This window comes from Oreochromis aureus, linkage group 3 (assembly GCF_013358895.1).
Source record: "Oreochromis aureus strain Israel breed Guangdong linkage group 3, ZZ_aureus, whole genome shotgun sequence".
NCBI lineage: Eukaryota > Metazoa > Chordata > Actinopteri > Cichliformes > Cichlidae > Oreochromis > Oreochromis aureus.
The window spans coordinates 115,381,910-115,407,174 of NC_052944.1; the positions used below are offsets into that span (position 1 = coordinate 115,381,910).

The following is a 25,265-nucleotide window of genomic DNA, read 5'->3' on the forward strand; positions in this document are numbered from 1 at the left end:
GAGGTTCCCAGTGGTCAGTCTGCCCAGCAGCATCAAACACAGCTGGACTCCATATTTATGGTCTGTACATGTACAACAACTACTGTTACATGTATTCTGTTCACAGTCATCTCCATGCTGCTCTTTGTAGACCAGTGGATTGTCAGTGTGTCCAACATGGATCTGATGTTTGGATCCATGATTTCAGTCTGATTGGCTCATTCATAAAGTATTCTGTTCCAGCTGCTGGAGGACAACATCATCACTTTTGTGAAGAACGAGCTGAAGAAGATCCAGAAGGTTCTGAGTCCAGATTACCCAGAATGCTTAGAGAGTCAGAGGAGCAGCAGCAGAGAGGCATTTGTGAAGATCACAGTGGACTTCCTGAGGAGAATGAAGCAGAAGGAGCTGGCTGACCGTCTGCAGAGCAGTAAGAGGATTTATCTAAAGATTTAAGCTGCTGGATAAATGAATATTTTCTAATGTCTTATGAGATGGAGCAACATGTTTTAAAGATTCATTCTTTTTAAAATTAATTCGTTATTTCCACTTTCAAATTATGTTCTCCATATTTCTTCTCATTGAGAACTTCATGCTGCAGTCTGTCATCGTAACCTTAAATCCACCCTGAAGAAGAAGTTCCAGTGTGTGTTTGAGGGGATCGCTAAAGCAGGAAGCCCAACCCTTCTGAATCAGATCTACACAGAGCTCTACATCACAGAGGGAGGGACTGCAGAGGTCAATGATGAACATGAGGTCAGACAGATTGAAACAGCATCCAGGAAACCAGACAGACCAGAAACAACAATCAGACAAGAAGACATCTTTAAAGCCTCACCTGGAAGAGATGAACCAATCAGAACAGTGCTGACAAAGGGAGTGGCTGGCATTGGGAAAACAGTCTTAACACAGAAATACAGCCTGGACTGGGCTGAAGGCAAAGCCAACCAGGACATCCAGTTCATATTTCCATTCACTTTCAGAGAGCTGAATGTGCTGAAAGAGGAAAAGTTCAGCTTGGTGGAACTTGTTCATCACTTCTTTACTGAAACCAAAGAAGCAGGAATCTGCAGCTTTGAAGACTTCCAGGTTGTGTTCATCTTTGATGGTCTGGATGAGTGTCGACTTCCTCTGGACTTCCACAAAACTACAATCCTAACTGACCCTAGAAAGTCCACCTCAGTGGATGTGCTGCTGATAAACCTCATCAGGGGGAAACTGCTTCCCTCTGCTCGCCTCTGGATAACCACACGACCTGCAGCAGCCAATCAGATCCCCCCTGAGTGTGTTGGCATGGTGACAGAGGTCAGAGGGTTCACCGACTCACAGAAGGAGGAGTACTTCAGGAAGAGATTCAGAGATGAGGAGCAGGTATTAAAACCCGATTCTTTTGTCCCCATGATAGAAAAGAGAAAACCCGACTCATAGTGGTGAAAACATTTATAATTCTTTTTATTCAATCATCTTCCGGAAGAGAGAGAGCCCTGCACAGCCCAATGCCAGTTGCAGGATCTCTAACATTAGAATCATAAACTGTGTCTCATATAGGTTTTATTTTGGTACATTACACGTCACACAATTTTGATACAAACAACTCCTTATATGGTACAAGTTCCTCTTTTCTATCTGGCTTCCTGTATTTATTAATATGCGTGTATGCGCTACACTAACTTCCTGTTTTTCAGTCTGGCTGAGCACTTAGTTTGTGAGTCAAAAGTGGCCTTGCTTTACAAACCTTCATTACTAAAGTACATAAAACAATATAATCAGAAAATAAGCACTAAGAATATATTAATTACATGACACAGGCCAGCAGGATCATCTCCCACATCAAGACATCACGAAGCCTCCACATCATGTGCCACATCCCAGTCTTCTGCTGGATCACTGCTACAGTTCTGGAGGATGTGCTGGAAACCAGAGAGGGAGGACAGCTGCCCAAGACCCTGACTGAGATGTACATCCACTTCCTGGTGGTTCAGGCCAAAGTGAAGAAGGTCAAGTATGATGGAGGAGCTGAGACAGATCCACACTGGAGTCCAGAGAGCAGGAAGATGATGGAGTCTCTGGGAAAACTGGCTTTTGATCAGCTGCAGAAAGGAAACCTGATCTTCTATGAATCAGACCTGACAGAGTGTGGCATCGATATCAGAGCAGCCTCAGTGTACTCAGGAGTGTTCACACAGATCTTTAAAGAGGAGAGAGGACTGTACCAGGACAAGGTGTTCTGCTTCATCCATCTGAGTGTTCAGGAGTTTCTGGCTGCTCTTCATGTCCATCTGACCTTCATCAACTCTGGACTCAATCTGCTGGAAGATCAAACAACCTTCAAGAAGTCTGACACAACAGAATCTGCAGAGAAACACTTCTACCAGTGTGCTGTGAACAAAGCCTTACAGAGTCCAAATGGACACCTGGACTTGTTCCTCCGCTTCCTCCTGGGTCTTTCACTGCAGACCAATCAGACTCTTCTACGAGGTCTGCTGACACAGACAGGAAGTAGCTCACAGACCAATCAAGAGACAGTCCAGTACATCAAGAAGAAGCTCAGTGAGAATCTGTCTGCAGAGAAAAGCATCAATCTGTTCCACTGTCTGAATGAACTGAATGATCGTTCTCTAGTGGAGGAGATCCAACAGTCCCTGAGATCAGGAAGTCTCTCCACAGATAAACTGTCTCCTGCTCAGTGGTCAGCTCTGGTCTTCATCTTACTGTCATCAGAAAAAGATCTGGATGTGTTTGACCTGAAGAAATACTCTGCTTCAGAGGAGGCTCTTCTGAGGCTGCTGCCAGTGGTCAAAGCCTCCAACAAAGCTCTGTGAGTAAATATGTGATAATGTTTATTTTTAAAATGTTGATTAAAAAGTGGTCACAGATTTCTTCCATGACAATGGAGCATGTAATGATCACCGTAACGCAAACCGAACTTTTATCTGAGCTAAAAGTTTAAATCACCGTCAATTTCAGTCTTTTATGTGGGAAATAGATTCAGAGTTTGCCGACATTCCTTATCATACAGAGGTCTGTTGGCTGAGTTGGGATAAAAATTCTTAATAATCTCAATAGAGTTAATTAATCTCAATAGAGTTTTTGAGCTCAGCAAGGAAATCTGTCATGAACATGACATGTATGATGCGGTGAAGGCATTTCAAGTGAAGCTGTCACTAATGCATCAGTGCAACCTGCCTCACTTTCTCTGTTGTAGTAATGTTGAACCAAGTCAGCGGACTTTGCTGAACTGCACCTGTGCAGATTCAGATGGAGCTGCAGTGTAATCATGCACTCAAGGGAAAGTACCACACTGAATGGCCCGCACAGTTTATTAGTTCCATTCCTGAAGCAATGCCCAGCTCCGTCTACATGCGGCTCGAACCTTGTGTATACTTTCATTTATTTTTTCTGGGGGTTTTGGCAGCATGTTCATATTTCTAACTTACATAATTTTGACAGGATATATTTTTATGAGGAGCAAAATATTTAAAGTTAAAGTTTATTTTTTTAAGTTTATTTAATCTGGAATTATATTCCTGTCTGTTTTAATTCATATTTATGTTTAAAAAACATTGTTGGTGTGTTCAATAAATGTTTATCTTGTTTGGCCCGCAACCTAAAGTGTGCCTTGAGTTTTGGCCCCCTGAACGTTTGACCACAATATTGTAACTTGAATGAACTTTTGATACAGCCTTTAAACACTTAAGGAGTTTAAAATGTTTTGATCTATGAACCCACATTAAACACTCTAGTTAAACTCTAAAAACAGAACATTAAAATCTGTATGTCTGCAAATGTATGTGCATTGATGTGAGCATGCATGGAGATCCTCTCTTTCGGCTCTCGGTGAAGGCGGTCGCACTTTTTTTTTCCTCCTCCTCTCCTCTCCCTTAGCTTCCCTGCTTAGCCTCTTGTGTCCTTGTCTAGTCTCGTGTTTTTTGTATTACTTTTCCCTGGAACACTCTCTCACAGTCTGTTCTCTAAAACCTAAAAGAGGAATTATGGATTTGATCAACTGGTCCCTAAATGCAGTTGACACCCTGGGGGTGGCTGTAGCTCAGGTGGCAGAGCAGGTCAGCCACTAGTTAGAAGGTCGGTGGTTCGATCCCAGGCTGCTCCAGTCTGCATGCCAAATATCCTTGGGCAAGATACTAACCCCATGTTGCTCTCCGATGCATCCATCGGAGTATGAATGTGTATGAATGTTAGACAATTAGCACTTAACCTTAGAAGTGCTTGTGTGAATGGGTGTGATTGGGTGAATGAATTAGCTGTATAAAGCGCTTTGAGTGCTCGGACAGAGTAGAAAAGCGCTATATAAGAACCAGTCCATTTACCCTTTTCTCAATGAGAAGTCTGGGCTCGGGTGAGCCTCAGTGCTGAAGATATCTACCTATTCGGAACCATGATAACAGGGTTCTTGCTGATCGGAGCTGGCTTGGCCCTTGCTTATCGAAGAATTAAGGAAGCAGAACCGGCTGTTCAAACCCCCACAAGGCTGACAGCTGGGATTGAAACGATGGAACGAGGCGTGAGTTTCTCAAAATGGGCTCATTGAGTGCAGCACGGATAAGATCTTGGAGAACCGCACAGCTGCCGTGAATACTCAGAACAAGACGTCTGAGTGCAAACTGATTACATCTGGAGGGGCTCGCTTGGAATAACACCCCTGAGCGCAAATTGGATTACATCTTGGGAAGTGCACTGCGGTCGTGAGTTCTCAGAATCTGCTCTTTGAGGCAGCTCTCCAACGGGAGACTAAGAGACTGGTGTTCACATAAGTTGTTTGCACTAAAGTAAAAACCACCTTCACTTCATGTGGACACCCCTTCGGCGCCAGCTGCGGTCTCAAGGCTGGAGCTGAACAACAACACCCTGATAACGACTGTGTTGAGACTGTTCTTCCCATTCTATGCAAGGCCACCTGGGTTGGCTGGAAGACTGTTTACTTAGCCTGGGAGGGCGAAGGACACTGTCTCAGCTGAACTCTGGACACACACACACATACATATACACTGATATGCACTCACTCATCCCCCCTCCCTTTCCAAACGCCTTCGATGCTTGTGCCCTCCTGGAGAACACGACGGGTGTGAGCTGGAATTGTAGCTACGGGCAGGGCGGTTGCTGTGTCTGCTTCGGATTACTCCTACCCCCTACCCATCCCTGTGGCTTGTCATGTGTTTCATAATCTTGTGTTGTGGACATTTATGTCCTTTTTGTGCAGAGGAGTTTTTTTTGTTTTCCTGTTCTCATGCTGTCCTCCCATAGGAGCCCAGCATAAGTAGAGGTCTCTTTTTTTCCTCTTGTACTTTCCCATTGCAGTGTATATTTCAATGTTTTTTTTCTGTAACACTACCGATCTCCGACTTGTATCCTGATGTAATATCTGTGTTGTGTGTGTAAGGTCGGGGTTGATTGAGTGAGTGATATATTGATCTGAGGTTGGTTGGTAGGATGGACCCATGTGCAGAATCACATGTGTGCTAATATTTCTGTGTTTGGATTTTTGAGAATTTGGTTCTTTTGTCGTTTCTCTCGTATGTAGCCTTGGGCTGGTTCATCTGAATCAGGGGTGTCCAGACTGCTGGGTGTGGCGTGTTGATTGTTATTTATTGATATATATTATTTATGTTCTAGAATTTATTAAAATATGAACATTTTATTGATTTGGGGTATTTTCTTTGTTTATTATGAACAGAAGCAGAGTTGAAAGTAACTACATTGTTGGGACTGACTAAATGATTAGTAGGAACTACTTCTTCCACCTGTCACAGTAATGTGTGAAATACAGCTTTTAAAAATGACTCACAGCTCACGTGTGGTCGCTCACTCAGGTGATGATCATAAGCGAGTCATGTGTGAAGATATTTCAGCTCCACAAACTGCCAAGATGCTAGTTGTGAGAAATGTGACAGAGGCGAAAACCTCGTCCAACACAAATAAAAGTAAATCTTAATATACACCCAGTCATTCACACTGGTGATGGTAAGCTACATTGTAGCCACAGCCACCCTGGGGCGCACTGACAGAGGCGAGGCTGCCGGACACCGGGCCGTCTGACCACCACCAGTAGGGAACAGGTGAAGTGTCTTGCCCAAGGACACAACAACTGAGACTTTCCAAGCCGGGGCTCGAACCGGCAACCTTCTGATTACAAGGCGAACTCCCAACTCTTGAGCCACGATCGCCCTTAACACAGAGTAGTGCTGCAGGCAGGTACTATCCCTATCTCTAAGGGAGAGGCCAGCCACCCTTCGGAGGAAGCCCATTTCCGCCGCTTGTATCCATGATCTCGTTCTTTCGGTCACTACCCACAGCTTGCGACCATAGGTGAGGGTAGGGACATAGATCGATGGGTAAATTGAGAGCTTCGCTTTTACGCTCAGCTCTCTCTTCACCACGATGGATCGGTACATGGTCCGCATCACTGCAGCCACAGCACTAATCCACCTATTGTTCTCCCGCCTCCTTCTCCCATCGTTCGTGAACAAGACCCCGAGATACTTAAACTCCTCCACTTGGGGCAGGAACTTGTCCCTGACCCGGAGTAGGCACTCCACCCTAAGGACCATGGCCTCAGATTTGGAGGTGCTGATCTTCATTCCCGCTGCCTCACACTTGGCTGCAAACCATTCCATCACCCGATGAAGCCAACTGAACCACATCATCTGCGAAAAGCAGAGATGAGTTTCTGAGACCCCCCAGGTGAAAGCCTTCCGCCACTTGGCTGTTACTAGAAATCTGTCCACAAAGATTAGGAACAGTATCAGTGACAAAGGGCAGCCCTGGCGGAGCCCATCACTCACTGGACCTATTATTATCCGACTTATTGCTGGCTATGCCAACCAAGCTCTTGCAATGGTTGTAAAATGATCAAATGGCCCGTAGCAATGGCCATAAAATGTTTCCCAGCTTTATTATTTTCAGTCACATCTGTTTTTCATTATTAATTGAATATTTTAAAATTCAGGCTTTTTATGTTACGCAAACCATCATATTTTCTTATGATGTCTTGTAATCAGACTGGTGTTGGCGAGAGGGGCCGATGGCGCGATATGGCAGCCTCGCTTCTGTCAGTCTGCCCCAGTGTGTGAATGTGAGTGTGAATGAATAATGTCATTGTAAAACGCTTTGGGTGCCTTGAAAAGCGCTATATAAATCCAATGCATTATTATTATTATTATTATTGATTCTGAAGGAACAGTTTTCATCAGTATCTCAGGTACCAGCCTGAATTTTACTTTGTATTGGATCAGAAAGGAAATCAGTGGCATCACACATCACTTACAGCAACTTCAGTAGCACTTCATTTTAACAAACTGGGGGGAGGTGCACCGAGATTCAGTATGAGATAAAGAATTATTTTTAACCGTAAGGTTGAAGAAATCTGTTGTTGGAAATTGGAAGAACAAGTCATCTTAAAAATCACTGCATTGTAGTTTTATTCAGACCCCTTCAATCTGTGATCACTGTTGCATTGCATTATAAATTATAAATGCTACTATTACAAAAGTTACAAATATTAGTGTATGTGTGTGTTATTGGGTAATAAACCAAAACAACAGAATCTACCAGCACCTCATTGATTTCTACTTAAAAACAACAAAAAAAGCTATAAAGCTCTGATTTGTTTTGTTGATCTTGTGTCCCTTCCTGCTTGATTTCAGACTGAGTGGCTGTAACCTGTCAGACAGAAGCTGTGAAGCTCTGTCCTCAGTGCTGAGCTCTCAATCCTCCCGTCTGACAGAGCTGGATTTGGGTAACAACAACCTGCAGGATTCAGGAGTGAAGCTTCTGTCTGCTGGGATGAAGAGTCAGTACTGTAAACTGGAAACGCTGAGGTCAGATCAAGTGCTATCGATTTTTTTTTCGTCAATTAATGTCATTTAATCAATTTCATTTGGAAAAAAATAACATTGTGTGTATGTTTTTTTTTTTTAATGAATCCATCCAATTCACAGTAAGCTGCCACATTTGTCTTTTGTAACATAAGGCAATAAGGATTCCAGCATGTCCTGAAACAGTGTTGAAATATTGTAAATGCAGTTTCTCCTTGTGGCAACATGAATATACTTTAACACAAGTGTTTAATGTCTTCTTGTCATCATTTTTTCAGACTGAGTGGCTGTAACCTGTCAGACAGAAGCTGTGAAGCTCTGTCCTTAGTCCTGAGCTCCCAGTCCTCTAGTCTGAGAGAGTTGGACCTGGGTAACAACAACCTGCAAGATTCAGGACTGAAGCTTCTATTTTCTGCAGTGGAAAGTCCAAAGTGTACAATTCTCAGGTCAGGATTCAGTCTTTTCTGATGATGATTTAAAACCTGAGTCAGGTCGATAAATGGCTTACTCATTTACAACAGACATGATTTGTCAAATCACCTTATATCTAACCCAAAGGTCCTGTGTTTTACTACTTTGATTTTGTAGTACAACACAGGACCTCTTAATATAACCCAATGGAGAAAGTGAAGAGAAAAATCAAAGATTAAGAAGAAGAAAATGGCAGAGGCAGTTTCTCTTGGACTGCCTGCAGATGAGGCAAGACTCTAGAAGCAGGGATGATTGGAGAAGATGTAATGAGGCCATATGATATACCAGGAGATGAATACTCTGGTATTCTGGGGATAGTGGGAGTGAGAGGGAGAGATGCCAGTAAATGATTTCAAGGATAAATTTCAGAGAATCAGAGCTAAGAAACTAAAGCAAGTGGGGAACTAAAAACATGTGGACAGACTCATAATTAGGCCAAAGACACATTAAAGGAATTATTACAGGTTTAGAAACAGGGATGGATATGAAGCAGCTTAGCATGAATTTGCATTGAGGAAAAAATAGCAACGAGCATCAGAGGTGAGGAAACAGTTAGGAAAACTAAAAGGATGTACTGGCAGGAATACTGCAGTACTTTAGGAAGAACTGCACAGATTCAGAATGTGGGGAGTACAGTTAAGAACATGAATGCAGAAACAACAGAAGTTGTCGTAAAGCAAATTCAAACTCCTTCAATAAATGCAGCTGGTTGAGTTGAAAACAATGGAGAATGAGTATGTTAAGTTGTTTATAGAAATGGAGCAGAAGGAGCACATGCAGAGCTGGACGTGGGCTGTCTATACATATAATACCTATTAAACAATTACTATGATAATGATACTGTTAGCTTCAACAACAACTCCTCTCGACACACATTAACAGGCCATGCAATAAACCTGTTATTACTTACAGTGGCTTCATAAACGCACTGATGGAAATGTCCAGTGTATCATAAGCCAACCAGTCCTGTTACTGTAATTAACTTCTTCACCATAAAGTGTCACCATCAGGCTTCAACAGCAGTTTCCAATATTATTAGTATTAATGAGCTACAGGTAGTGTGGATGGAAAAATGTAGAGATGCTGGGCAAACAATCTGATCAAATCCACAGTGGGAATAATTGAAGTGATGACGGCAGATGTGAGAGAACAAAAATGAATCATATTGAAATGTTAAATCAGGAAAATCCTGGAGAGGAGGATAGTTCTAATATTCAGTTTGTAATGTTTGAATTCAAAGCAGCTCTTAAATGCATAAAAATGACTTCACCTGGGAAGGATCAGGTGTGTTACATCATGATGAAGCAGTTAGAGGATGCTCTGCTGCTCTTCTATAATAGAATATATCAGGAAGCTGGAAAGAACTGTGAAACCAGGGAAAGACCCCACTAAGACATCAGGTTATAGGCCTGCAGCTCTAACATCTCATGTAGGGAAAGTCATGGAAAGAATGACAGTGGACAGACTGATGTTTGTGACTGAAAGAAGGCAGCTGTTTGCACCTTCTCAGCAGGGGGAGGAACACTATGGACCCAGCAGTCAGTTAGAGTCAGAGATAAGGAACGCTCAGTGCATTAGGAGATGAGGTGTGGTTTTTATTAGCCAACTTAAATGATGGAAATGAAAGAACTGTTCTTGGTTAATATTCTGTGTTTGCTCACAGTATTACAGACCCAGGCCTAATCTGTCATCTGTAAACACGTCCAATATCTCCTCATTCATTGGTAGATAATCCACTAACATGTTTTAATGCACAAGTTCATGTGATTTCTGTGTGCTGATAACATCCAGTCTGTTCTGTGTGGAAATAAAATAACTCAATGAAACCAGACGAGGTCATTTCTGGAGAATTTGTGCTGGATTGTTGTTCCTGTCGGACTCAAAGTTGGAGGTAAGCAGGTCGGCTAAAAAAGCTGAAGGGAGATGGCTCATAAACAAGTGAGCGCCACTTTATTGGGTCACAGGTGTGCTGTACCTGAGACAGTGGCCACTGTGTACCTAATAAAGTGTCAGCCATGTTAAATGGGTTTCCAAGCGGAGAAAACCAGCTGGCAGCAAAGGCAGGGAGGTGTCCTTTCCACCTAAACAGGAGAGGAATATAAAGATGATGAAGGTCACAGTTTGAATCAGTCATATTTCATTCAACACAGTGATGTACTGATCTAGGATCAGTCCAATCATCAGCAGTTTGATCCACGGATGGATTGAAGTGTATTTATGAAAATGTTGGACTGTTCCTTTATCAGTGTGTAACAGTGTGTGTGTGAGAGCCATGTAATGTCCATGTGTGCATGCTGACTGCTCTGACCCCTCCTCCTTTCAGGGTGGAGCCTGCTGGAGTCCGATGGTTGAGACCAGGTCTGAGGAAGTGTAAGTGTGTTTTTAATGGGATTCATGAAAACAAAGCAGCACACATTCAACCATCTTCATCATGTCAGGAGTCATCATCAAAGTGTCAATCAATGAACAGATGATGGATCAATAACTGCAGCTGGATTGTGTTTGTTCTCTCCATCAGATTCCTGTCAACTCACAATCGACACAAACACAGTGAACACAAACCTCCAACTGTCTGACAACAACAGGAAGGTGACATATGTGGAGGAGGTTCAGTCATATCCTGATCATCCAGACAGATTTGTTGGTCGTCGTCAGCTGCTGTGTAGAAATGGTCTGACTGGTCGCTGTTACTGGGAGGTCGAGTGGAGAGGAAACGTTTATATATCAGTGAGTTACAGAAGCATCAAAAGGAAAGGAGGCAGTGATGACTGTGTGTTTGGATTCAATGATCAGTCCTGGAGTCTGAGCTGCTTTAATGATGGTCCTCAGTCTGTCTGGCACAATAACATACAAACATCCATCTCCTCCTCCTCCTCCTCCGTCTCTAACAGAGCAGCGGTGTATGTGGACTGTCCTGCTGGCACTCTGTCCTTCTACAGAGTCTCCTCTGACACTCTGATCCACCTCCACACCTTCAACACCACATTCACTCAAACTCTTTATCCTGGGTTTAGACTCTGGTCTGGTGCCTCAGTGTCTGTTAAGGGTTCAGAAATTGAGGAGGTAGACCAAAAATAATGACCACTGATCCTGCCGGGTGCAATTAGACGACATTTTAATGAATACACATGTGGAGTTCAACACTGTGCAGATTCAGTGTTGAACTGTCTTACAATAGTCACAACAAAGACTTTATAGGGGTAGAATAGTACAGCCCCCTTTCCTGTTGCCAGGCAGAGCTAATACAGCATACGTCAAATCAAAACCACAACTGTTCAGTTAACTTTTGACACAATTTAAAAGAACATTGTCTCGTCTCCATCCAGGTGTCATCCCCACAAGCTCGCTCTTATCTTGATGACCTATCTAGCGTCTTCCCGTTTCAACTGACAGCCTCGGCACACTTGTGGTTACAGCAAAAACACATCTTAACTTCTAACCTACTAAGATGATTCTACTCCTATGCTTGTGTATGGGTGTATGTGTGTGTGTGTGTGTGCTCTGTGTATGGTGTCATGACCCCTTCTGCACCTCACACCTACAGAAGGCCCGCACGTACACAGCTGAAACGATATGTGTAATTTCTAGACTAAATGTCACACTCAAATGATGCTACTCAAACCATAAATGAAACTGCTTAACTCTTAAAACTTATATTCTTTAGCGTTAAGTTTTAAGTAATAAAGGATAATAACATAACTTGAGAAATATGACATGTAAGCAGGTGTGTTCCAATTCCTTTCAGAGCTCCCATCATCCTCACCATGTATTGGCCGATCATTAACGTCTGCCAAGAATTTCTGACCCTCACTTGACCAGGAGCCACAGCTCCTTTAATAAGCACAAATGCAATCATGTATAAAAGATCAGAATCATTACCATTATAAAAGGGGTTTTCCCCACTCTGCCAATATGTTTGCTCCTGTCACTTACAGTCAAACTGTTGAAAATTACAATGGTCTGCATGCTCTTTTGGAAGTTGCAAATTATATCCTGACCAGGGCATCTTTCCTGACCTGACAACACCAACTTCTCTTACACATTAGAACTAAGGGAACACTAAATGAACTGGTGGTTTTTGTCCATAAAACTCATCTAAGACGACCACAAAAGTATTATTCTGTGCTTGATGTGCCTCACCTTTGGCCCTGGCTCCTCCCCTCTGACTGCACTAGGACATATTGCCTCTTGATAAAATAACACATTGATTCATGCCATATAAAAAGTGAGACATGTCAATTCAGATTCTTTGTCAAATCTACACTAATCAATCAATTTACATCAGCAGCCTAACAATTGTAGTGCAAACTGCACTACAAGGTGGAATATTTGCAAAATCATGACTACCTCATGATATTTTGTCTCAAAAATTAACCCTATGAATATGTCAGTGCCACTAGGATGAAATTATTGTGTCACCAACATTTTAACGTAGAGACATATAATTTTAACAGCCTCTGTAAACTAATATCCTGGCTTGCTCGAGGCTGCCGTTTTTTCTGACATTTTCAATCAAAATTAGAAATGTTGCTCTGAGACTGAGAGAACTAATAGCGCTGCCTGTTGTGCAGTTAGTTTCCAAAACACGTCATTCATGGTTACACACAATTTTAGACTGATGTGGGCCAAAGCCTAGCATAGCCTGTAACGTTATTATGACGGACACATTTTATGACTGAGCTTGGCTTTAAGTGACTTACAGGTTTCTTTGAAAAATACTTTCTTATATGCACGTTCTCCCTCTTTGCTACCGTCCTCCTCTCAGCGCAGGTTTGCCGCTGCTAAAACTAAACAGAGCTCCCTGAAAGGCTCAGCCAATCACATTGGCCATATTTGTCACATGAGGTCAGACTCCAGTAGAGAACGAAATTTAACTCTTTCTGCACCGCTGGGTGACTGAGACGCTGACAGATCTTTTTTTCTTCTTTCTATCGGGTTTGGGTTTTTTTTTTTTACAAGAAGCGATCAAATTATTGGTGGGGACAATTCAATAATCGCTGGATATTGGTGGGGACATGTCCCCTCCGTCCATGCCAAATCGACGCCCTTGCCCTGATCCACACCTCCAGATCTGGGTGGACCATCCTCAGAAACTGCTCCAAGATCATCAGTTCAGAAATGTCTTTCACTGTAGATTTTTCAGGTTTCGCCCATTTGTAAAACATATCTTTTAATCGCACATAAAGTTCTCTTGGAGTTTCACCTGGGTGAATATCCAGGGCTCAAAAACTTATTCTGTATGTGTCAGCAGTTATTTCGTATTTAGCAAAAATGGCATCTTTTACTTTATCATAGACTTCCGAATCAGCAATGTCCATATGCACATAAGCACTACGTGCTTTACCTGTGAGCAGAGGTATGAGTCGAACAGCCCATTCTTCTCGAGGCCAATGGCAGACTTGAGCCATTCTCTCAAAAGTAGTGAGAAAATGCTCAATATCATCATCATCTGGAGTGAGTGGCAACAGCTTGGGATCTCTCTGGTGAAATGATTCCTGTCTTGGCAGAGACCACATCTGCTGACCAGTCAGACTAGGCCCATCATCAGGTTGACCTCCCTCCTCGATTTGGTTGTCCTCTTGTTCCTGCTGCTGTTCTGTCATTTCTTTCACTTGAACTTGAATTTGCTGAAACTGGTAAATAAATAAATAAATAAATTTTTATTTATATAGCACCTTTCAAGACAGAATCACAAAGTGCTGCACATAAGATTAAAAGTCATAAAAAGATTTAAAAAGAGAAAATAAAACAGGCAAATAATTAACCAAAAGCAGTTTTAAAAAGGTGAGTTTTGAGTTGTTTTTTAAAAACAGCTACTGAGTCCACAGTTCTTAATGCTTGGGGGAGAGAGTTCCACAGTCTCGGGGCCACATTGGCAAAAGCTCTGTCACCCTTAGTCCTCCTCTTAGTATTTTTTATAGCAAGTAAGCCCTGATCAGATGACCTCAAAGACCTGCTAGGGACATAGGGCTGTAGCAGATCAAAGATGTAGGCAGGTGCCAGTCCGTGCACAGCTCTGTAGGTCAAGACCAGGATCTTAAAATCGACTCTAAATTTAACAGGAAGCCAGTGTAACTGAGATGGTGTCACATGTGAGTACTTGGAGGATTTTGTCAAAAGCCTCGCTGCAGCGTTTTGTACAACCTGCAGACGATCCAGAGAACCTTTGCTAAGACACATAAACAGCGAATTACAATAATCCAACCGTGATGAAATAAATGCATGTATAGCAATCTCCAGTTCAGAACGAGATAAAATCGGGCTTAGCCTAGCCACATTTCTTAAATGATAAAAACAAGATCGAACCAGAGAGTTGACATGCCCATCCAATGTGAGACTCGAGTCAAAGGTGACACCTAGATTCCTGACAGAGGATTTAACATAGAGCGAGAGAGGACCAAGGGCTTTCACTATCTGGGATAGAAATCTATCAGGAGCGCATACGAGGACTTCGGTTTTCCCCTCGTTGAGTTGGAGGAAATTTGCAGCCATCCAACGTTTGATCAAATCTAAGCAATCATTCAGCCGCTGAAGCTTAGATAAATCCTCAGGCATAAAAGAAACGTACAACTGAATATCATCAGCATAACAATGATAAGAAATATCCTCAAAAGAGCCCATTATGTGCTGGAGGGGGAGAAGATAGATTAAAAACAGTAAAGGCCCCAAAACTGACCCTTGAGGGACACCATAAGCAAGGGAGGTAGAGGATGACCTAAAATCGGAAACTGCCACAGAAAAGGATCGGTGATGGAGATAAGAGGAGAACCACTCTAATGCAGTTCCAGATACACCAACCAAATTTTTCAGCCTTTCAATGAGGATGTGATGGTCAACTGTGTCGAAAGCTGATGTGAGGTCCAACATGAGTAGAACAGAGCATTTTCCTGCATCATTATTCACCAAGATGTCACTTGAGACCCTAAGAAGAGCTGTCTCCGTGGAGTGAAATTGACGAAAACCGGACTGAAACTTATCATAAATGCTATGTTTATCTAGAGCTGCCCTAAGCTGCTTAGCCACAACCTTTTCTAGAAGCTTAGCAATTAACGGTAATTTAGAAATAGGTCGGTAGCTGCTCCAAAGAGAGGGGTCAAGTTGAGGTTTTTTTAAAAATGGGAGAATAGCAGCGTTTTTAAAATAAACCGGAACTATACCAGATGCCAATGAAGATTACAATGGTCTGCATGGTGTTGCATACTTTTCCATCATTGTTCTTGTCGTGCTGATTCTTTGTCCATTCTCTGGTCTCTTGTTGCTTGAGACTGCATCAATGATTTCACCAGAGCTGTCAGTTCATCCAGTCTATCGCCAGGTTTAGCTCCTGCTTTAGCCACTGGATCAGCTGTAGCACCTTCACCTTCCTCTGCCACTTCATTACAGTCATTCTTCTTTCCACTTCTCGTCATCATATTTACCACATTCATTAGAGGCAGCACTCCTGACACCACTTGTCAGTTTTGGCCGGCGGTCATAGGTTCTGTCCAATAATATGACACGAGACTGAAGTAAAATACATCCATGGATTGGCACTTTATTAAAGAAAGAGCATGATAACAGCACAAAACACTAACTACAACTAAACAAAATGGCTTCCTTTTATACTCTACCTTTTCAGGTGAGCATCCGGAATAGCCCAAGTATGGGGGTTAACCAATCAACATGAAAACATAACCCTCCACACAAACAACCATACAATAACATTAAAGTACATCACAAACATATACATATTTCCAACACGTACTATATCCGAACCAATAACATAAGCTTCACCCATTACTATATGAATTAAAACCCTCTTTATCCATACTCCCTAACCTGGCACACTGGTCTGCTCCAAGAGCTCTTAAACAGGTGATTGAGCAGCTTTCAATCTTTTGCTCCACATCCTGCAAGAAGCAACCCGGACAGGTGAGTACCTTTATAAGTTCTCATTTCACATAGATTTAGGTTATTGTCAAATGATTAACTGTAGTGATGGGTAGATGAGGCCTCGTGAAGCGTTTCAGCACATTCCCCAAACTGTATCGATACTGTGTCGACACAGTGTTGCTGTTTTGCTCCATACTGACACCTGCTGGACCTTAAATATCATTGCAGGCAACTTGAGACTCACAACCAGGGTTTTAATAGTTTTGCAATTTTCATTAGTTTTTATTTTTATTTCGTTTTGACTTCAGATTTTCAATTTCATGTTAGTTTTAATTAGTTTTTACCAATTGTTTGCTAGTTTAGTTTAGTTTTTATTTTTTTGAAAATCCTTAGTTTCAGTTTAGTTTTGATTAGTTTCAGTTATAGTTTTAGTTGTGTTTGCAATAATTAAGTGTAACAAAATCCCAGTTTCATCATATCAGTCATGCTCTTCTGCTTATCCTTGGGTATGTTGCTATTCCAGCTACTATACCCTGCACCCTGGACAGGTTGCCTGTCTGTCACAGGGCTAACACGCAGAGACAGACAACTCACATTCCCACCTATGGGTTCTTTAAATAAATAAATAAATAAATTAGGGCAGATGAACAACCGTTGATATCAGGCAACTATAAAATGTATATCTTGGCCGCAATGAGACTATTAACTCTTGCAGCACCGGGTGTTCGTAATTTTGGTTCAAGTGAATTGATAAACCTTTTGAAGGCAATTGACTCACACAGTTATGTAGATATCCCAGTCCTGTTGTCTCGGGATGCATCACGCTGCCTTGCCTGGGGTTAGCTTCTGTTTCTGGGGATGAGGGTTGGGCGTGCTCCCTTACCTTCTCCAGGTAAGCTAGGTTAGCCTTCTTGTGTGAGCTTTTCAAGTGCACTTTAAGGTTTGTGGGATTTTTTTCCCTTTAGAAATGTCCCTCATAATTTGTCTCGTTCCACTACAAGACACTTGCTTTATCCAAAACAGTCATATTCAAAGTAATCCCAAATTGGAAGCTGGCGCTTTCTCCCGACTTTTCCTGACATGATTCTGCGCGTGGACGGAGCAGCGACACAGACGACTCGACTAACGTACTGCCACCTGCTGGCATAATGAGACACAGCAAGAAAAAAACCTGGAAACTAAACTTCTTTTTTACCCTTGACTATTGTATGACACGCACACATCAACGAAAACTAAACACATTTTTGCTATAAATTCAGTTAATTTTAGTTAGTTTTGTGAACACTCATTACAGTTTTAGTTTTTCCTTTTTATTTTTATTTCCGTTAACGAAAAAGTTTTTTCACTTCTAGTTTTCGTTATTTCGTTAGTTTTAGTTAATGATAATAACCTTGCTCACAACAGACACTGATTCAATAACCTAGTCATACTTGTACACTGTATAAGGTATTGTACTTTCCATGGAATCATTTTATATCTTTTACATTTCAAATATTGTAGACATCTATAAAATATATTGTGAATGACACTAAGTGAAAATTAAAATGAAAGTATTGTGAATGTAATATTACCCATTTGACTCAGAGTTTATTATAAAATTCTATTCAGAAAAATAAGTTTATCCAATGTTTTTGCATTCAGTCTATTGAGTTTTTTTGACACCATTTCCCCAGCTTTGGAAAACTCACAGGCACAGATGAAGCTGGGGTACACAAAAACTGTAAAGCCAGGTGGAAAAAGTTCTGATAAGATGTCTTCCTCATCCCCCAGTACCTTAAAAGATTCTCTGATCTTGGAATGTGTCTCTCCGACACTCTCCACAACACTAAGCGGTTGGCAGTCCCTTATAATAAAATTCAGGACTGCCTGGTCCAGAACGGTCTTCCTAGATGCTTGATTTCAAAATAATAAAACACTTAATTAAAAAAAAACCTGTGTTCATTCTCAGTGTGTTTGTCTCCTCATTTTCATGTTTGGCTCTGTAATGCCTAAACACTGAGGAGGTGCTTTTGTTTGTGTAAGAAATGCAGGACAGATGTGACATTTAACCTGCATAAAATGAAATAAATAATTTACACTTCAACTCACATTGCTGTTTTTCCTATTCTGATAGATTACACTGAAACAAAGACAGACAAACTACATTGCAGAAACATTTCTTTTTCTTTCGGGCTCCATTTTGTTATGGAGGGATGTGTTTTGTTTTGTTTTAATCTTTGCGAGAGTAATTTCGTGTTTTTTTGTTTTTTTGTTTTTTTTTGTGGCAACTCATTCCGTTTGCAGATGCGGATGCGGTACCTTTTAAACACAGTTTGGTGCGTTGGCAATGAGCGATACAGCAGCTGTATCGATCACGTGACTTTTTCTTAAAGCGACGCACGCACCGATACAGGCTTCACTAGGTGAGCTTGATACATGTGTCGGTGCGTCAGTGTTGCAGGACCCATCACTAATTAAATGTCAGCAGCTCTAACTTTGGCTCTTCTCTGACACAGGTAGGATGACCAGTCCCCCTGTCTCTTCACCTTCACAAGCTGTCAATTTAATCGTATGTCAAATAAACCTAATAAAGACTCCATAAGAACTAATGTGTTTGTCTTTATTACAGTATTTTAAATTCCCAATCCATCAATTATCTCTAACAATACCAACCAGCTAATGGAACCCCTGGTCTCCATTACACTCATCATTGATGATTTCAGAGGTTTGGAGTGTGGCAGCATGGTGACGGTCTCCAAATTAAGCAGGAGGTCAGATGATGGGTGTGTTATCTTCTCCACTGAAGACACATGGTAGTTCATAAAACGGCAGTCTCTTTGTGGAATGTAGTTATCTGTGCGGTCCAGCACTGATGGATCGGGTTTGGATCAGCAGTTCATGAAAATGTGTTAAGATGGTGTTGTTGCCCCTCCCTTCTTTTCTCCCCATCCCCGGCTGCCTCCCTCTTCCCGCTCCACCACACCCACCCACACAGGTAGGGCCTTGGGGTGCGGGTGTGTCACCAGGGTTCAGGGGAGACATTCCCCCCCCTCTGTCCCCTTCTGGCCACCTGTGCCTCAATTTTATTCCACAACTTAGACATCCACATTATTCACACTGTAATAACACATATATATATATATGTATATATATGTATATATATGTGTATATATGTGTATATATGTGTATATATGTGTATATATGTGTATATATGTGTATATATGTATATATATGTGAGGACCTTGAGGGTGACCACGTTAACTGCGTCCAGTGGACGGTCTGTGTATTCAACCCTACCTCTGGCGCTGGTGCCCACCTCTCAATTTTAAATCCATGTAGACATTGAGGGTTCTTGGGAGGGGCCGTGCTACACCTGCTGCTCTCTGGCAGCAGCACCATGCCCTCCCTTGTTTTAAATGCACTTTAGAACAGCACGCAGCAACACTACACATGAGCGGGAGGAGGGAGGTATGGGGTCTTCACACACCCCCGTTCTCTACTAGCCATCTGGGCGGAGGGCTGGGAGGAGGTGTTGGCTATCTCTTGGGTCTGGGTGCCGTTTCCCCCTCTGGGGGCGAGGGTACCTGGATCCGGGTCATAGAGTATGTTTGGGGAGTATGATTGTGTGTACATGTCTATATATGTCTATCCCTACGTTGGGTGAGTGCTGAGTGTTTGTATATGTGTGCATGAGGGTGGGAAAGCATGTTTGTGTCTGTGTGTGCCTGTTTGTCTGTGTCCATATGTCAGGTCGGGTCTTAGACTCCACCTCCCTGGGTACTCCCAGGCCCTCCAAGTGTGGAGGCCTATCTCCCCTCACCACACTCCCTGCCGGTAACTGATGCCCTCAGGGGTTGGTGCATTGGTGGTTCTTGGTGTCCGGGCTGGGCGCTCAGGTATGCACCAGCTCACTCCCGTGGCTACTTGGCGGGCCTGGTGCCTGTCGCCGGTCAGGCCTCTTCTGGGGCAAAGGGGCCCTCGGGCCTCTGGCCTCGGGCCTGCAACTCTGTTCACTCTGGCACAGCTGGCTGCCGGCAGAGCGGCGGGCGGCGCGCCAGTGCAGCCCCCTCTGGCTTCTGCTCCATGGCTACTGGGTGACCCCCCGTCTGGGGATCTCCTCAGCCCTTCCCAGGAGGGTGGCACGGATGCCCCTCGGTGGTACTCCTTGGGCTCTCGCACTCTGGGGCCTCTGGATGTCTGGAGCCTGGATCTCCTCCATGCCTGCTTCATGCCCTGGGGACGGGCTAGGGCTCTCTACACCCTCTAGCAGACCGTTACATGGGGAAACCTTTTGTATACAAGCGCGTTGATCCACAAAGGTGTGCACACGGGTGTTCACTGTTCGTAGACAAACTACACCTTTCTTAGCTGCTACTTCAAAGCACATTGTGCGCCGTCTGTCTTGCGTGCTGCACAACTTTCAATATTTAGTATTTACTGCTGTTCACACTTAGCTAGATTAACATGATGGTGTTGTGTTTAGTATGTTGCTTTGTTGTTGTTGTTGTGGTTGTTTTTGCTTGTTTTCTCTTCTTTTTCTCTCAACAGGTGATCCAGGAGATTTTTTCTCTTTGTCTTTGTAAGTGCCCTTTCTCACTGTCCCTTTTCCCTTCTGTTTTTCTTTTCCTTCCTCTCTTTCTTTCTCCCTTTCCTATCCCCCAATCATGTCTGTCCCATCTGTAAAAACTGAAAATAAAATAAATAATAACAACAAAGTTTGATCAAATGGACCAATACGGCAATGCCATGATGATCCATTTGGCAAAATAAATCCATTTGGTATCCTTGTTGGTCTTCAGACAACAATTCTGACGGCTTAAGAACCAAATGGGACAGACAAAAAAAAAAATAAAAAAAGATGGTGTTGTTTCAGCTGGAGATGGTGAAGTTTGAAGGTTTTCCCACAAAGGAGTGTGTGCCCTGTCTGAAGAAAATACATCTACAAAACATAAAGTGCTTTTAACACCGCCCACCCAGCTAAGCCCCAAGTGTCAATGTAATGCTAGTATGGGGTGTCAGTTACTAAATCTAATTAGTTTATCAGAAAGTATGGGCTACACCTAAAGCCCATACTTTCTGATGTCTTTTGTTTGTTAGCAGGTGTTTCAAGCTGCTCAGAGAATTCTAACTTGGCCTTTATCCACCCAAACCCACCCAGATAAAGGCCAAGTCAGAAAATGGATGCAGAAACTTTACATTTACACCTAAATCAGTTTTTATACACAATCTGTTAGCTGTAAAAATGTTTTTCTCCACTAAATGTATTATTATAGAAATCTGTGTTAGCCTAAATACTAGTAAAATTAGTAATAGTTAACATACTTTAAAACTTTTGACATCTTTTACCTGTAAACATGATCAAAGTCTAATTGAACCAAAACGTTTGATTCTATAAAATCTACTATAATCAACAAAAACATTGTCTCTATTTATTCATATGACCCATAATAAATATCTGAATTTATCAGGGATTTATTTATTTACTATTAAATATTTGGAAAGCCTTTCGAGGAGAAGCTCTCACTTTTTTACACTGTCGAGATACATACACAGTAAAATCAAGTATCAACAAAAAGAGATGACAGTTAAAAATTATGACAAATGCATTTTAAAATAGTAGAATTAGTAATCTAAAACATAAGAATAAAAAATAAATGATGTCAGTTTAATACTTTGTTGCAGCATATTTCAGATCTGAGGTGCATGATAACAGACAGCAGATCTTCCGTGCTCTGCGTGAAGATTAGTCATAATTTGGCAAATTCCAAAAAGAAAGGTTTGATAAATGTTAAGGTAGCTTTTGTATAATGGTCTTCTTAGAGACAGAGCAGGGAAGCCAATTTTTGGGAAGCCATTCATTATAAATGAAAAATCTTGAGAAATAAAAATGAGGTCAAGCAGGGTGTTCTTGTCTGTAGTGGCAGAAGTGATCAGCTGTGAATACCCTCTCGACTGAAACCGCTCCAGAATCTGTTTTCTTCCACTCTGTAACTGGTTCTCATTAAAATCTCCACACAAAATTATTGGGTGACAGTCCATTATTTCAAGTGAATCTAAAAGACTTACCAGGTTTTGCAATAACGGAGTCAAACTGTAGTCAACAACAGCAATGAGCGCAGGGAATGGAGCCTGAACCTTCAACACTAAGAACTCAAGATCAGTCACCCTGCTGAGAGCAACATAAGCCATACCTGGTTCAAAAATGTTCTTCATTGAAACTACAGCTGTCTGTGTTGTAAGACCCTGGGTTTTGTGGATTGTGCAGGCGAATACCGCTCCTTTAAACTTCAGACTCTCCTCTGCTCTCTCAATATAAACCAGATCATCAGATGCTGCATTAGAACTGCGGTTGTGTCTCATAGGCTGCCGGTTGTCCATTCTGAGCCCCAGTTTAATTATGTGTCCATCATTTTCAGATCTCACCACCTTTATCAGTATACTAAAAGCACCGCTGTCCAAACCATTTAGTGTGTCCAAATTTCTTGTCAGCATCACTCGAGCTCCTTCTGCAACGTTCAAGGTGTCGGGTAAATCATTTCACCCACCTGTACAGACAACCACAACTGCTCCGACAGAAAACACAACTTCCTCAACATCAGCCACAACTGCAACCCCAACAACAAACTGTCACTGTGAGCAGATGGGACTCAGGCGCTGACTGAAAGTCACAATTAAACAGTTCTTTATTCACAAAAACACCTGGTGCAGAGTATATACAGGTGTCGGGGGTTCCAGGGCTCCAAAGCTGGATCCGGGGAAGGGAATGGGTTTTTCAAACTCGTATTCCAAAACACAGCTCCACACGCTCCTTCCACACTCACTCGCTCCGCTGGGGGGAAATCCTCACACAGCCACGCCAAACAACTCACGCTCAGGGTTAGAGGACGGGTCTGGGGAATCTGTTCACAAAAGACGAAGTCACAGTCAGAAAACAAACTTGCAAAGAAAGTTTTTAAGAATTTCATGAAGCAGGGGTTTTACACTAATGTGTCTAACACATCATCCAGTGACAAGGAACTCAGAGCCTCCGCCTTAAGAAGTGGCACAGAGCTGCCTCAACCACATCCTCGAATGCAAAGATTGGTGACAGCACTTGGAACCATAAGGCAACAAAACTGTGAGAAATAAGCTAGGCAAAGAGTGATTCACTGCCTGAGACTCACTCTTTGCCTCTCTTCTTCTCTCCTTCATCTCCTCATTTCATCTATCACTCTCCACTTGCTGTCCATCTAAGAACAAGGCACAGTTTACTGTTGTATTAATGTGTCATTTAATTATCCACACTTAAAAACTGCTAATGCAGCTAATCCATAATAAATTAATGATATAAAAATGTTATAGAAGCAAAACATTGTGTTTATTAGAATTTTTATACTTGAATACCTCCGCAATACAACAACTGGTACAGGTGTGCTCTTTGTAATCCAGCTGCTGAGGGATCCACTGCCTCACACAGCTCCTTATGTCACTGTTTCCTTCTCTCCTTACAAGGCATGTCTGGACAATGTTATGTAAGAGTAATCCTGTCTCCCCACTCCAACCACTCCCAAGAAAGGCCAGCAACAAAGCAATTAAAGTGGCTAATCAGGAGTTTATTCTCTTCGGATGTGAGCAATCCCAAAACAAAACACAAAAAGGTTTCTAATGTTCCCTATCAGGAAGTCAAAGCAAAAAAAAAGACAATTTTCTAACCTAAGCTCCTATCCAAAAAACAAAAAGGGCTTCTTACTCCTACTGAACTGTTGCAGTGCTCAATATATACAGTGAATAAGAAATTACAAGGAACACTTACAACAAATATTTACATAAGTGCTCTTAGCTCAAACAACAACAACATATCTTAATTACAAATGGCTCACACGTTACAAAAAAAGACTACAGCTCAGGATTTTCACACACATGCTCAGAAGTACAAACAGCTAACTCTTTGTTGGATGTAGAGGAGACAAGGAGAGTTAAGTGGCTGTGAGCTGGATGTTAAGAGGCTCCTGTCCATTCAATCATACAATCTGGAACTTGGTGGTGCTTTACCCTCTCCACAGCAGCACTACTGATGGTTTGTGGGGCGTGAAGGTTGTGAGTTCTCCTGAAGTCTGTTATGAGCTCCTTACTCTTCTCCACATTCAGGGACAGGTTGTTGTTGCTGCACCACTTGGCTAGATGTTTTGTAATCTCCTTTCTGGGTGGTGAAAACATTGTCCAAAATGTTGTTTCCCTGTGTGGGAAATTTAATGCCTTTGTGCAGTTTGGAAAGCACAGTCTTTGTTGTTGTCCTGCATTATCGAAATCACCCGCTAGGACGAGAGAAGCATCTAGGTGGGCCATCTGCTGCTCACTGACATGCTGAAACAGTTCATTTAGTGCCTCACTCCTGATGTTGTTATTGGAGCAGGAAGGGAAATAAACAGCTACAAACATATGGCTGATTAAGATGGCAATATTTAGGTTTTTAAGAGCAACAGGCATTTATATTAGTGTAAAGGCGTAAAAGCTGTTCCGATCCACACTCCAGTCCAGAAGGTGGCTGTAATGCACCTGAAGTTGTTTGCCAACTGCCAAAAAAAGATAGATGAAGAAGGACAAGGGCCAGCCCGGCCTTCAAATTTGGCCTCTGAAGGCTGTGGCCTGTGATTTGCAAAATGTCAATCAAGGAGGAGGAAGCAGGCCAGCAGCAGGAGTCATCCCAGTGGGTCCGATACAAGGAGGAGCCGTCCGAGGGGGGCCCATACAAGGAGGAGCCGTCCGAGGGGGGCCCATCCCGGCAGAAGTCGTCCAAGGGGGGCCCGTCCCAGGAGGAGCAGCAGGTGTAAGTCCATTCATTAAGGTTCCATGATGAATGCACGGTGTGCATTTGCGGCCTGTCTATTTACTGAATGCAACCCTGTGTTATACATTACTGTGTGTATGTTAGGATTAGAAGTACATGTAGTATTGCTTTGTTGCAAGAGAAAGTGGACATATTTCACTTTCTGTTCAGTCATCGTTTGCCTTTTTGACATTACTTAAAGCAGTTTGATGAAGCACGGGCCCACTTCATCCAAGGAGAGGCCTAGCCATGCGGCTGCATTGCAGATAGCAGGCTGCTAGTGAAAACTTTTTAAGGCCCCATGAGCTTTCTGAGTTTGCTGCTCA

General features: G+C 42.4%; 1 protein-coding gene across 1 annotated transcript; it reads left to right on the plus strand.

Moving 5' to 3' along the window:
* LOC120435093 (protein NLRC3-like) lies at nucleotides 1–24,943 on the plus strand (the record flags this gene model as incomplete). The annotated part of the gene is made up of 9 exons (XM_039604016.1): nucleotides 1–60; nucleotides 223–409; nucleotides 566–1,350; nucleotides 1,788–2,797; nucleotides 7,641–7,814; nucleotides 8,090–8,257; nucleotides 10,606–10,652; nucleotides 10,801–11,345; nucleotides 24,785–24,943. Coding segments are annotated over 9 exons (3,135 nt in total), but the record flags the coding sequence as incomplete, so codon positions are not given.
* Nucleotides 24,944–25,265: the final 322 nt, after the last annotated feature.